General features: G+C 45.4%; 2 protein-coding genes across 2 annotated transcripts in view; both read left to right on the top strand.

The window, feature by feature from the left end:
- Positions 1-705: 705 nt before the first annotated feature.
- LOC119450100 (GIGYF family protein Gyf-like) lies at positions 706-2,433 on the top strand. Its single transcript, XM_037713465.2, has one exon. It carries the CDS (start codon positions 919-921, stop codon positions 2,326-2,328), a length of 1,410 nt encoding a protein of 469 aa, XP_037569393.1. The 5' UTR covers positions 706-918; the 3' UTR covers positions 2,329-2,433.
- A 347-nt stretch (positions 2,434-2,780) lies between these two features.
- LOC119450098 (TAF5-like RNA polymerase II p300/CBP-associated factor-associated factor 65 kDa subunit 5L) overlaps positions 2,781-12,742 on the top strand; it is a 35,572-nt gene continuing 25,610 nt past the window's right edge. The window contains exons 1-8 of the mRNA XM_037713463.2: positions 2,781-2,964; positions 3,134-3,291; positions 3,658-3,776; positions 4,327-4,456; positions 5,975-6,038; positions 6,128-6,182; positions 8,396-8,630; positions 9,465-9,650. Coding sequence (XP_037569391.1) covers positions 2,896-2,964; positions 3,134-3,291; positions 3,658-3,776; positions 4,327-4,456; positions 5,975-6,038; positions 6,128-6,182; positions 8,396-8,630; positions 9,465-9,650 — 1,016 coding nt within the window. The 5' untranslated portion in view covers positions 2,781-2,895. The remainder of the gene's footprint in view (positions 2,965-3,133; positions 3,292-3,657; positions 3,777-4,326; positions 4,457-5,974; positions 6,039-6,127; positions 6,183-8,395; positions 8,631-9,464; positions 9,651-12,742) is intronic.

Raw genomic sequence — 12,742 nt, 5'->3', positions numbered from 1 at the left:
TTGTTGTTAATGATGATGATGATATGCCCTCATGCGCCCTCTTTGGCGAAGGCCGCTGTAGAGTTGCGGAAACAAATCCCGAAGGCCGTGTTTTTCGTACTGCTGAGGTTGCCATCGTCAAAAAATGTCGGCCGAACCAAATGAAGCTCCGCATGCAATCAGCAGAGTTAACGCATTGAAATCCATGATATGTGCTCCCATATAATGTTTACGCAACGCAGTTCCTTATTCTACGACATGTTCTACGGATCGGTATAACTTTGCATCGCATACAACTACGTGTGCGCGCAATAATAATAATAATGTGGCCAGTTCCCCCACGGTCATGTCTTGTGGATCGCGATAGCATACAAAGATCCTTGACTGCTTCTCACGCTTCCCGGCAACTGCGGCTTATGTAACCGTAGTGTTTGCCGGGAAACGCCGGCGGTGAATGCTATGCACGAAGGCACGCTTTCTGGAAGAAACGCGGCTTCTTGCCTGGGCCGATCTTCTGTGATTGTTTGCATTTTTATTATTTCAGTCTGAGAAGATTTAACATAAAAGACATGTGCTGTTGGTGTTTTCTTTCATGACATTTGCTTGTGCACTGTCATTCTCAAAACTCCATGGAATCACTTTGTACAGAGTGTAAGACAAAGTTTGAGCAACTTTCGCGGTAAAAGAAGTATTTAGTGTCTACGTACGGAGGGCATGCGTGGTTGTGGTTCGAAATGATTTTTTGTCAAACGAAGGTCGGCGCAGGAACGAGAAAGAGGAGAGCACGCCCGAGCACTGGCCGTGCCACGTGCGCATGCCAAGGGCGAGAAGCGGAGCACGTTCCGAGGCGAACGGGTACCCGTGTCACCGACGTCCCGAGAAGCCGCCGCGCTGGAAAAGGCCAGCACAGTCTCCAGCTGGTCGGAAGGCCACGGTGCCATGATTCAAACGGCGCGGAAGAGAATTGGGGGGACAAATGCCGAATTCGAACCAGGGACTTCATCGTACGACGAAGACGAACATCCCAATCTGACCAGAGTCCAGCTGCGTTCCGCCAAACCGTTCAAGCAACAAGCCTTGATGCCCAACACGAATGGCTACCACGATTGCGAGCTCTGGCTCTACAAGGACAAGCTGGGCACACAGCACGGACCCTTCTCCGGTGCCCTCATGGCCTCCTGGTTCGCCTCCGGGTGCTTCCGCATGTCGTTGCCTGTGAAACGCACTTGCGACCGAGAGTTCCAACTGCTTGGCCAGCTCATCAAGACCTGGGGCCGGTTGCCGTTCCGCCATCAGACCTCACCAGACCAACCAAACTGCAGCGCTGACGAACGACCGGTCACCGCAGGCGCGACGCCAGCCGCACTGCCATCAGACTGCGGTCCTGCGAAGGAAAAGCCGCCCTTGGGCTGCGACGACAAGTTCCTCAAAGACAGCCAAATTTCATTCGTTGGCTTGCAGGAAAAATCACGCGCAATGATAACGATCAAGGCGCTGCCGATGGCTGCAGCAAGTCACCCGGCGGGTCCTCCGGCTGCTTTGGTACGCAGTGCGGAACGCGTCAAAGTTCCGCTGGGATTTTGCGACGCTGCAGAACTACCTGCTGAAGACAAGCGCACAAAAGGCGGCACTAAAAAAGTGGCGAACCAGCACGAAGGTGCCTGGGGCGGCTACAAGAAGTGCCAGTCAGCAGCCCGAAGCTTCGTGCCGCCAGCAGTGACGCAGCCAGCCGAAACAAAGACTGCTGCCAACCGCCGTTCGACTGCCGCCACCGCCGCTACCACTGCTGCTCCGATGACCTGGGCCAAAGTGTGCCTGAAAGTGCCGACGAAGCCACGGTGGGGGGAGCCTGCAAAGCAGGAGCCCGTCGCCATCGAGAACATGGCGCGGTTCCCGTCGCTTGGTGGCAAGGCTTTCACGGAGGCCGTGCAGAACAAAATGAAAAACCAGCGACAAAACCAGCAGCAAATCCAGCAGTACGAATGGGCACGACGCATGGCCGCCGACCAGGATTTCACGCGCTGGAGCTACGACAGGCTGAGGAACCTGCCGTCGTACGTCCACGTGCCGACTTTCTTCGAGCTGCTGAGAGACGTCGACTCGAGCGCTGAAATCGAAGAGTATGTCCGCATGCACCTTGGCAACGGAGAAGAGGTGTCGCGCTTCGCACAAGAGTTCGTGCAGCGACGGTCTGAGTGGAAGCAGCTGACGGGCTGGAAAAGTCCGGCTGAGCTTCGTGCGGCGACCGGCGGCGTCGACATGGTGTCGAAAGGCCGAAAGAAAATGCAGAAGCTGAACGGCACGGCCCTGGGCTTCGTGATGGCAGGAGAAGCTTTCAAGAAAGTGTGAATGCCGTCGGTCTGAGCTTTCGTGACCTCAGGGTTGCACAAACACTTTTTTTTTTTTTTTTTTAGACACCTGTCAAGGCAGCCCATTGCAAAATAAAGTGTTTTTTAAGAGTTCACTGAGAAACTGCGTTGTGCTTGTTCTGCGACACCTCATCCAAAAATGCTCGGTCAGTGAGGAAGTACGATTTTCATTCATACTATTAGAATTACTCCATGATATTACAAGGTGTATTTTTCGGATCTCCCGCGTACCCATTCATACACCGCCGTGACCTTGCGGTTCGCACAAGAATCATACGAAATAAAAAAATAATGGCGGCATAAATGGTTGGAGAAACTGAACCTTTTTAGTTGAAACCTGACTGGTAGTTACTGAAATGTTAAGATTCGCAGCAATAAATTGCGGCTCCTTTGCGGCTTTAGCGCTTGTGTAGTTTACGCGTATCGTTAGCGACATCAGTCACTGCGATGTTTGTATTTTATTTCTGGCGCCTCGATGCGGCTTGAGCGCACGTTAAGCATTGAAAAGCGTGTAAACATGTGACATTAACTCCAATGATTACCGACTATGAAGAAAAACAGAAGCGAAATGGTTGCTGCAGCAGTCGGTCGCTACTTGAAAGGAAGGCAGTACATGGTAATAACTATTTCAGTCATTTATTTGCTTGGTGGGTGGTGAGTGTGAGTTCACGTCAGTTGTCGTCCGCAGATGAAACCTTTTGACAGTATATTTACCGCTGTCTCATAGCGTCATATTTGATCTCATTCAAGTTCTGTAGAATGTTTACAACAATGTTGTACCGCAGGACTCCGATTCCTTCAAGAAAGCCGACGTGAAGCTGCAGCAAAGTGTCGCTGACTTTGCTTTGAATGGAACGGTGGCTTCCGAGACTGGAGCTAAAAATGTTCTAAGCTACAGCCCTGTAAATAAGGACGCTCAAGCCGTCGAACAGCAGTTTAGCAAGTAAGTTACCGTATTGCTTTAGTAGTTGCAACCTTCGGCGTTTCTCATGAACCTAATTTTTGTGAGTTCTTTACTTTCTCTCCCCCAAAAGTATGCGGCACCCGGTTTTTATTTTCAAGTAGCTGCCCATCTGCTCAAAAGTACTTTCTCATTGTCAATGTATTTCTACGGTAGTGTGCTGACTTCTGAAAGAATTGGCGCGGTAGCGCAGCTGTCAATGCTCGTCGTCATATTCACGACTACTCAGTAGTTCTGTCTGAAAAGCTATCGCTACCTGTTTTCTTTTTAACTGCAGTGCAAAAGTTCTTTTCAGTGGCATCTGCGAAACAATTTCGTTAGTAACGCCATTTTTTCTTCCTTGTGCAGGCTTAAGAACTTCATCGCCGATGCCTGCGAGCCTTTCAAGTCCGAACTCACCTTCATCCTGTTTCCAGTGTTTGTGCATTTGTACCTAGAACTCATCACCAATGGTCAGAAGTCTTCAGGTAGTTCACATTGGGTTGTATTTGCTGGTGTCAGCCATCGGCCTGCCTTCCTATTGCTCAAATGCCTACAGAATAACAAACCCATGAATCAAAAGCTCAGCATTTTCTTTCGTTTTGCATGGTACACTACTTCAAACCTGCATCTAGTCAGCTCATGGCTTGTTTCACATGACCTGAGTATCTTCCGCTGAATGCATGTTGATAGCTGTTGTTTTGTTTATTTGAACAGGATGAAAATAAGTCGGAGAAAAAAAAAAAAAAAGACACTTTGTAAGATTTGCTAACAGTATTGCTACCAGACCTTATAACAAGTCTTAGTGCTCTGGCGAATACAAATCTCAGCTGTTGCAGCTGCAAGACTGTGTGTACATTTCTTGAATTGTCAGTGATGTTAGGAATGCTGCTGTAAGAGAAATAGCTTGTATCTTCTGTTCCTGCTTTCTTTTATTTTGTGCGCCATGGCCTAATGTGACTACTTTTGGGGGGATTCTCTACTTTCTTCCTTGTGGGCTGACAAGACCTGTTTTTCTTTCTCGAATCGTGCCCACAGCTCAGAAGTTTCACAGTCGTCATCGGACCACATTTCAATCATCAGACCAATATCGTATGATCACAGACATGCTGCCCAGTATAACTTCTGCATCAGATGTACCATCCCATCCTCATGTAAAAGAATTCAGGTAATACGCTTTACGCTGCGATCATAATCAGTCTGAAGCTGTTGCAAATTGTTTCATCACAATCGTCTAGTAACAGGGGGTGTCAAAAACAAACTGGATATTTTGTCACTGCTGGGTTATGGTCGGCAGTGACCCAACAAGGAAAGCGTAAGACGTTTTGACAGACGGACTTGTCTCGACATGGCACCTGTCATCGTCTGGTTTCGTGGTATTTAAAGTACGTCAGAAACCAAAGTATGTCGGAAAGGTGGTCTCTGTGGTCGCATTGCATCACGCACCGTACCAATAATGACTCACCGCATTTTGAATGGCACCATTGAAGACTTAACACTTGTAGTGGTTTGCTGCAGTGCTATAAAGCTGTGTGGTGCTTAATGGAAGTAGAATGCGTGGATTGCTTCCTGTTCTGTTTTACTACCATGAGAACACCAAGCAATAATGATGAGTTGTGAATACATTTATTAAAGACGATAGTCTTTCTTGGGGAACTTAAACGCTGAAAATTTGGTCTGTCTGTCTGTTTGTCTGTCTGTCACCCGATTCAGCCACCCGGCCAAAGTTGGACCACTTGCTTACCGCCCACACTACTTAAACTGGTACGGCTGTTCATAATTGTGAACGTTATCGATCACAAAGTAAATATTACGCATATCTGAGGTGCAACATCACTAGGTAAGTATTAGGAGGTGTGTTCCTTTAATAGAAAATACATAGATACGTAACTCTAAAGACCCTAGTTTCTTAAGCTGCGCTGAAAATGCCATGCTATGCGCGCCGACGAACGACGTTCCCCGACTGCGCGCCGACGAGCGCCCTCTGCCATGGAGGAAGGAAACCCTCTGCACAAGCTCATGTTTCCCGATGTATTGCCAGATGGCGTCCATGTCTCACGCAGCGCCGCCTCAATTTTATCAATGCCAGCCAGATGCGGCCGATTCAACATAAAGGAAGCGCTGTCTGAGGCAGGGCAAAACATAAATGGCCGCTTGATGAAATAATGCGGTAAAATAAAATCTGTTCAAACAAACCTCTATTGCATTTATCATGCCAGGACGGAAATGGTACGAGAACAGCATCACGGGTGGCCGCGGATCAGACCAGCACTCATGTAGTACGGCCGGCAGAAGACTATCGTCTTTCGACGACATTTGCAGCGAAGCACGCAGATACGCGGCAAATTTTTTAACTTTCATTTGATACCACATACACTGTGCCTGCATTCTGGAAGCTGCTTAGCATAGTTTGGTCACTGCCTATTTTTGTTATAAACAAGTTTTTTTTTCTTGTCTTCATAATACTCGCAAAATTGAATGGCTTGCACTTTAATAATTATTAGAGCTTGCCATTATTGACAGAACAGGAATGTAGTGGTGCTCTTGTAAATTTACGTATTTAAAGTTGAAATGAAATTTGAAACCTGTTATTGTGATTTATTTGATTTTATTGTATGCAATGCTTTAGTAAGTGAAGAAAAACATGCGTTCTTATAAAATGGAGCCATTTCCCCTTGCTTTTCAGAGAAAACAAGTATTCTGTAAAGCTATCAGATGACAGCTTGGAGTATGTTTTAAATTTTCTCAAGGTAAGAAATCATGTTCTGTCCGATATGCTGTCTCATGGAGTGACATATCTTTCTGTAGGCTAATTCATCTTTCTCTTCTTTTTTTCCAGGATAGTGACAATCTCATCCTGCTTCAAGTCTTCAACCTTCACATCGACATTGATGGTGAGAACATGCATGTTCAAGGGGCATGTTTTTATTCATTCAGTCTTACATTGTTTCATGTATTACAGGAGTAGCTGTCATGAATAATTTCATTCATTGTCTAAATCGTTTTTCAGCACTGCAAAGTACTGACAGCCGTGGTAAAGCATTTTAGCAATTGTGTATTTCTTCTAACCTAAGATCTCCATTACCGGAAATATGGCTTCTTTGTCCAATGTTGCAGGCAGTATTTTCATGGGTAAAAGTGATACCGAAGGGGCACCAGTGGACGACTTGTAAAGAGTACAACTATACTGTAGTAAACAAGAACATACTAACTATACCATACTGCTTTACTATAAGGCGATCCTCAGGAAAAAAAATGATAAAATGTCACCAAAGGAGAACCTCTGTGCAATAGAAGTTTTTTTCCTGCATGTCTTGAGGCTACATGTAATATTTTATTACCATAGCAACATGGTAATCATAGCAACAAGTCACGGCAATAAGTTGTAAAAACAGCTTGCAAAATCAAGCTGCAGAACAGCTGCATCTGCTAACAGATTCACTGAGCTTCTGCTTTGATGGCGTTTTATAATTTTTATTTTTGAAGCTCTCTGTGAATGCCTGTACAGATTTTTGCTTAACACAATCAGAATCAATAACACAAATCAACAGAAGCTGGGAAACGGAGACAAATAGCATAAAAGTCAGCTAAAGAAAAAGTAAACTGATAAAAGAGAATGTTAACAGCTAGATAACAAAATTGTGCAGATATCAGACACTGGGAATCAACGTTATGCGAAGCATTTTATAGGCAGCTGGCTATGCAGCATTGCTTGGGGGTCCGCAAAGCTTTACCAGGTTGACCAATGTGTTTGTGTAGCTGCTGTGGTGGCTTAGCGGCTATGGTGTTGCGCAGCTAGGCACGAGGTCGCAGGATCAAATCTTGACCGCGGCGGCCGCATTTAGATGTGGGCGAAATGCAAAAACGCCGGTGTCCTGTGCATTGGGGGCAAGTTAAAGATCCCCTGGTGGTCAAAATTAATCCGGAGTCCCCACTACGGCATGCCTCATAATCAAATCATATTTTTGGCATGTAAAATTCCAGGATTCAATTAAATTCAATGTGTTTGTGTAAATTCAGCATTTGTGGCTTTGAAGCGAGTACAGTGAAGTAGAATTAATGCGAGTGCATGTGTGTGATGGCAGCAGCAAGACGATAATCGAATTGATGTTAATGAGTGGCATAGAGATATGCGAGATGGGCAAGAAACGCAGAAACATGTTATGCTCACTGACGGAACCGTGTGGTATCACTTCAAGGACACAAACAGGTGACTTGACGGTGAAACTGTAGCACAACCTGAAGACTGTGTCCTTTTATAGCCATTTGGACGAGTTGCATGGCGCAGCTGCTTTCCTTGGCCGAGTCGTGATGGCACTTCCATAGTGAAATTCGATGCATCGTTGACGTACTATGTGCACTAGGAAAGAGCATACCTCAATTTTTGATTTAGCGGCTACCTGGTAATGACGAGAAGGGTCGTGCAAGTTCGGTACGAGCTTTGGGAGGAACAATTTGCTGTTCAGCGCTTGGAAATCAATGCTCGTGGGAATTAAACTTGCCTTTCAATCGGCGGTTGCAACCACCACACGGTGTTGTGCTGCCGAGATGCTGGCATTGCCTGCAAAGGAACATGCTCATGATCATGGCATCTGGCACAGTTGGCATGATCTTTCTGACTCGCATTCTATGCATAGCTGTGATTGAAAAGCAATAGGGTTCAGGGATACGTGTCGACTGCAATGCTGCAACCCTGAAAATGCTTCACATACATTCTCTGCAGGCAGCCTCTATTGAATGTGCAATCTCGGGGCATTTATTTGCTTTGTGTTCATTGTTATAAATATTGTATGGTGTTCTCTATTTTTTCTGTGTGCATGATGTATGTTGGTTTCTTCTGACTTGTTTTTATTTCTCCAACATCAAATGTCAAGTCCTGGCACACTTTTCAGGCCTTGGAGCATGTCTTAAAAAACAAATAGCTCAACTAATCTTGGATTCTTTATATGCATTTTGTACTAAGGTAATGCATGGCTCTAATGAATAGCTTACAAATTATATAACTTGCTTACCTTGTGCAGTACACCAATAAAGAAGCCTAGGAATATGAATAGATATTTGAATGTAATGTTGCGTGCACTTCCTTATTCTGCCCTTCAACTTGCAGTACAGCTTCCTCATGAAAAAATGAATGGAGATGCGCAAGCCCTGGGCCCACAGCAGCAGTTGGGATCGTTGTCAACAGCAGCCAGAGGGAGCAGTGTTGATACCAAGCAGACACCTTCTGCTGAACACTGCAAGGAATCATTAACCTCCTTGCGTCAGGCCATCAAAAATGTACAGGAAGGGGCCCCCTGTATTCCTTCTATCTGCCTCTATACAGTCAATGACCGTCTGTCTGGGTGAGCACAAAGTGGAACTTGTAGCAACAAGTGTCTAGTTATATTAGACATCTTCTTTCTTAGAATATAAAGTAGCGATGTTTGACGATAACTCCCTTTGTTCCCAGTCCGTCAAAGAGCTGCTATTCAAATGAAATAATTTTTGTAATCTAATATAGATATTGTCTCGTTTCTTCAAAGTAGTATTGAATGCATAACAGAGGATGACTAGATGGTAAGAACACCATTTTCATGTCCTTTAGTACGTGTGATGCCACTCAAAACCGAAAGCCTGGCCACCTGGGTAGCCTGTCAGTAAAAAATGAGTAAAAGGGGATCAGATTTTAAGAGGTCATAACGATGGCATTTCAGTTTTGTTCATTGCTTCTACAATTCTGAAAACGTTTCCTAAAGTTGGGTAGGCTGATTCCTTTCTTTCTCAAACTTTCAATGCAAATTTCCTGAAAACAACAAATTCTCTGAGGAATGCTGGTATACACAGTTCCGTGGTAGGTTGCCATTCTTGAAACCTTGTCTTTAGCCATTGTGCACACCCAGAGCGTGGTTGGTACAGTCTAATGTCGTTATAGTGAAGTCGCATCCGACATGAAGATACCTTAATTATATCCATTATTTGTTATAAGCATATGTTCGTTACATGCTGACGTTGGCAAGAAACACTTTAAATTTACTTTGTTATATTCCTATAGTTCGTTATATCAGTGTTCGTTAATGTTCAACTGTATTTTGCTTTTGTATGGTGTAGTTCCACCGTTAGATCACTAATGTTATAGAACATCCCTATTCTGAAACTGTCTGATGAACTTTACCATGCCACATTTTGCACACAAACAGGCTCTGTTCAGTGTCACAAGTGGAAGATGGCAGCCTCCTGGCATGTGGCTTCGAAGACTCATCTATACGGCTCTGGAGTCTGTTGCCACGTCCCCTCCGCACTGATCCACCTGATGTGGACATCAGCAAAGTCAGGCTGTACTGTGATGCTGATGATATGGATCACTTCGACACCCCTGAAGAAAGGTTTGTCTTATATAAGACAGTCTTATATCAGCCTTGCATGCATCATTTGAAAGGGCTCTGCCACCGTCTAAGAAATGGAGTCAAAAAGCGACATGATGAATTGTTGGATACGATGAAGTAAATATAAATGTTTGTTTGTTATGCTTTATTTTAATGCGTATTCTACTGCTTATAAAGAAACTGAACAATGTACGATCCTAGATAATATTGGTTACAGCAAAGCAAATATTTGTTTTCTTGTAGCTCAAAATAGTCGACTTCCTTTAATTCGATCTTGACGGGACTGACGAACCTGATAAAGTTATCCAGCAGGTCAAATTAAACAAGATGCAGGAAAAATGTTAGAACACACCACTGATTAATTTGGCAGTATTTTCCCTATTCTAACATGCCCCCAAATCAAACGTATGTATGTGTATGTGTCCAACATACTTTGTATGTGTCCAAAGTAGTAAACTAATGTAGAAATGACATTAAGGCTTCTAAACAAAGTAAAAATTTAATGCTCACCCAATTTCGTACCAAGAAAAATTGTTGCATAATGGTGGCTGCTTTCCTAAAGTCAGCTTCGCCACAATTTTTTTAATGTGAGCTTCACCGCAATACATCTGTGGTTTGCGGCAAAGCATACAATCATTGCAAGAGCAGTTTTGTTTTTATGTCCGATTGCATCGCCCAGGCAATTTTTGGTCCAATTTTCTTTTAAAAAATATAGGTGCCCATTGGAATGAAGTAAATATTGTAATCAAACATTGTGCGCTACGGTTATTGCTTGAAAATCTGCCTAGGGCAGGCCGAAAATAGGCGGTTTCGACAAGAGATGAGATTTGTTCAATGCATCCGCTGTCCCCTAAGCTGCCATTAAAAGGGTCGCTATCGAAGGTCATCATAGAGGTCAGGTGGGTGTGCGCACGTGTGTGAAAGAAGCCCGCGAGTACATGTAAAGTGCCTCAAGCGGCCAGTCGTGCGGCAATTTTCCGCTTATTCGCGAGCTTCTTTCACGCTCGGAAAAACACCTTTATGTAGCGCGTATTGAACAGCAGTAAGCTGTAACGGGAGTTTTTCATGTTGCTCTACAATTTTCTCATTGACACTATTTATTTAGAGTGGAATCTTATTGATGCGATCTTCACGGGAACTGGAAAATAAAACGTACCGTCCGAAATACATTGCTCTTATAACAAGACACTGGCCGGGAAATGAACAAAAAGCATATTATCTCCAAAAATGTATTATGCAGAATCTCAATGAGATTCTACTGTAATTATAATATTTGAGAAGTTGATTAATTAATAAAGACTAATTATGCAATTAGGCAGGATAAAAAAAGAGTATCTCCAAGCGACGGCAAACATTACCTTGGTTCTGTCCAGCTACGTGGCATTTGCATATTTTTAATGTTTGGCTAAAGTTACGCGGGACACCCTGTACATTTAGGATGTGTAAATGTGTATACATTGCAAGTAAATTGCCATGATTTATGTACCACCAAACCTTGATATTGAAGTTGTTCTTGCAGCAAGAAATTGTGTTAAATTGTGAATCTTATTAGATTGACATTTTATATTTCAACAGTAAAAACGCTTAACCTTGCACTCGGCCGTGCAACGCTTGAAACAGCAAAGCTGGTCGATCATAGCCCAGTATTTTCCGGAAGTGTGCGCCAACTTCTCGTCTTATTACTCATGATGATGATAATTTCTGCTCGCGCGTCTTGGACTTATGACTGTCACTGCGCGTTGCATAGCGTAGCTTGCAACACCAACACCGCGTTCCAATGCCGACACCGCGATCCAGGAGACCCGCTTTGTGAATGCGTCTCTCTCGCTCTCATAGCACGCCAAACCTTTTCACCTCGCAGAGCACGAGCGTACGAACGCGCCAGCTGTGGACTAAGACGATGACGCTCGAATGCAATCATATGGTTCGTATAAATGCATGCCCTGCAAGCGGGGCTGTATAGCCTAGTGCAGGGGTTCTCAAGCATGTTCGTTCCAGGGAACCCTGATAAGCTCCATGATGCGCCAAGGAACCCCCCCCCCCCAGTTAACCGAATTAAAATGTCCTAATTAACCAAATGTCGAATTATCGAGGGTATCAAGAAAACAATAAACAAATGCTTAACTACATCAACACACTTTTATTTACTCAATGAATCAGCAAATTCTGTTTCTATTTATTTAGCACAAGACCAGTGCAGAAGCTGAAATTCTCGTCATCTCATGACTGATTTGCGCTAGCAGCGGCGAAGGCCTCGCGCGTGTACATCCCGATTATTTTTTCGCCAGTCAGCTGCTCGCCAACAAATTGTCCGCCCATCGCGATGTAGCCGGGGCTCGTAATCTTCGACAGCTTTAAACTACTGCTTGCCGCAACCGCTGCGCACGAAACCGCGGCCGCTATCGTCGCGATCATGGACGGCGACCTTGCGGTTCAGAAGGCAGGTGGCCGACGCACGCACCAAGTCAAAACGAAACTACCGTTCGCTGCAACAAGTGCGGTTGAAACCGCGGCCGCTATCGACGCGAATGACGGCGACCTTGCGGTTCAGAAGGCAGGCGGCCGACGCACGCACCAAGTCAAAACGAAACTACCGTTCGCTGCAACAAGTGCGGACGAAACCGCGGCCGCTACCGTCGCGATCATGGACGGCGACCTTGCGGTTCAGAAGGCAGGCGGCCGACGCACGCACCAAGTCAAAACGAAACTACCGTTTGCTGCAACAAGTGCGGACGAAACCGTGGCCGCTATCGTCGCGATCATGGACGGTGACCTTGCGGTTCAGAAGGCAGGCGGCCGACGCACGCACCAAGTCAAAACGAAACTACCGTTCGCTGCAACAAGTGCGGACGAAACCGCGGCCGCTATCGACGCGATCATGGACGGCGACCTCGCGGTTCAGATGGCAGGCGGCCGACGCACGCGCCAAGTCAAAACGAAACTACCGTTCGCTGCAACAAGTGCGGACGAAACCGCGGCCGCTATCGACGCGATCAAGTCAAAACGAAACTACCGTTCGCTGCAACAAGTGCGGACGAAACCGCGGCCGCTATCGTCGCGATCATGGACGGCGACCTTGCGGTTCAGAAGGC

This window comes from Dermacentor silvarum, chromosome 4, assembly GCF_013339745.2.
Source record: "Dermacentor silvarum isolate Dsil-2018 chromosome 4, BIME_Dsil_1.4, whole genome shotgun sequence".
Classification (NCBI taxonomy): Eukaryota; Metazoa; Arthropoda; class Arachnida; order Ixodida; family Ixodidae; genus Dermacentor; species Dermacentor silvarum.
The sequence above is the reverse complement of the archived record's forward strand: the minus strand, read 5'-3'. Positions and strand labels throughout refer to the sequence as shown.

Bases quoted from the DNA above. Each gene is read 5' to 3' on its own strand.
- LOC119450100 (XM_037713465.2), top strand. From the start codon at position 919: ATGATTCAAACGGCGCGGAAGAGAATTGGGGGGACAAATGCCGAATTC.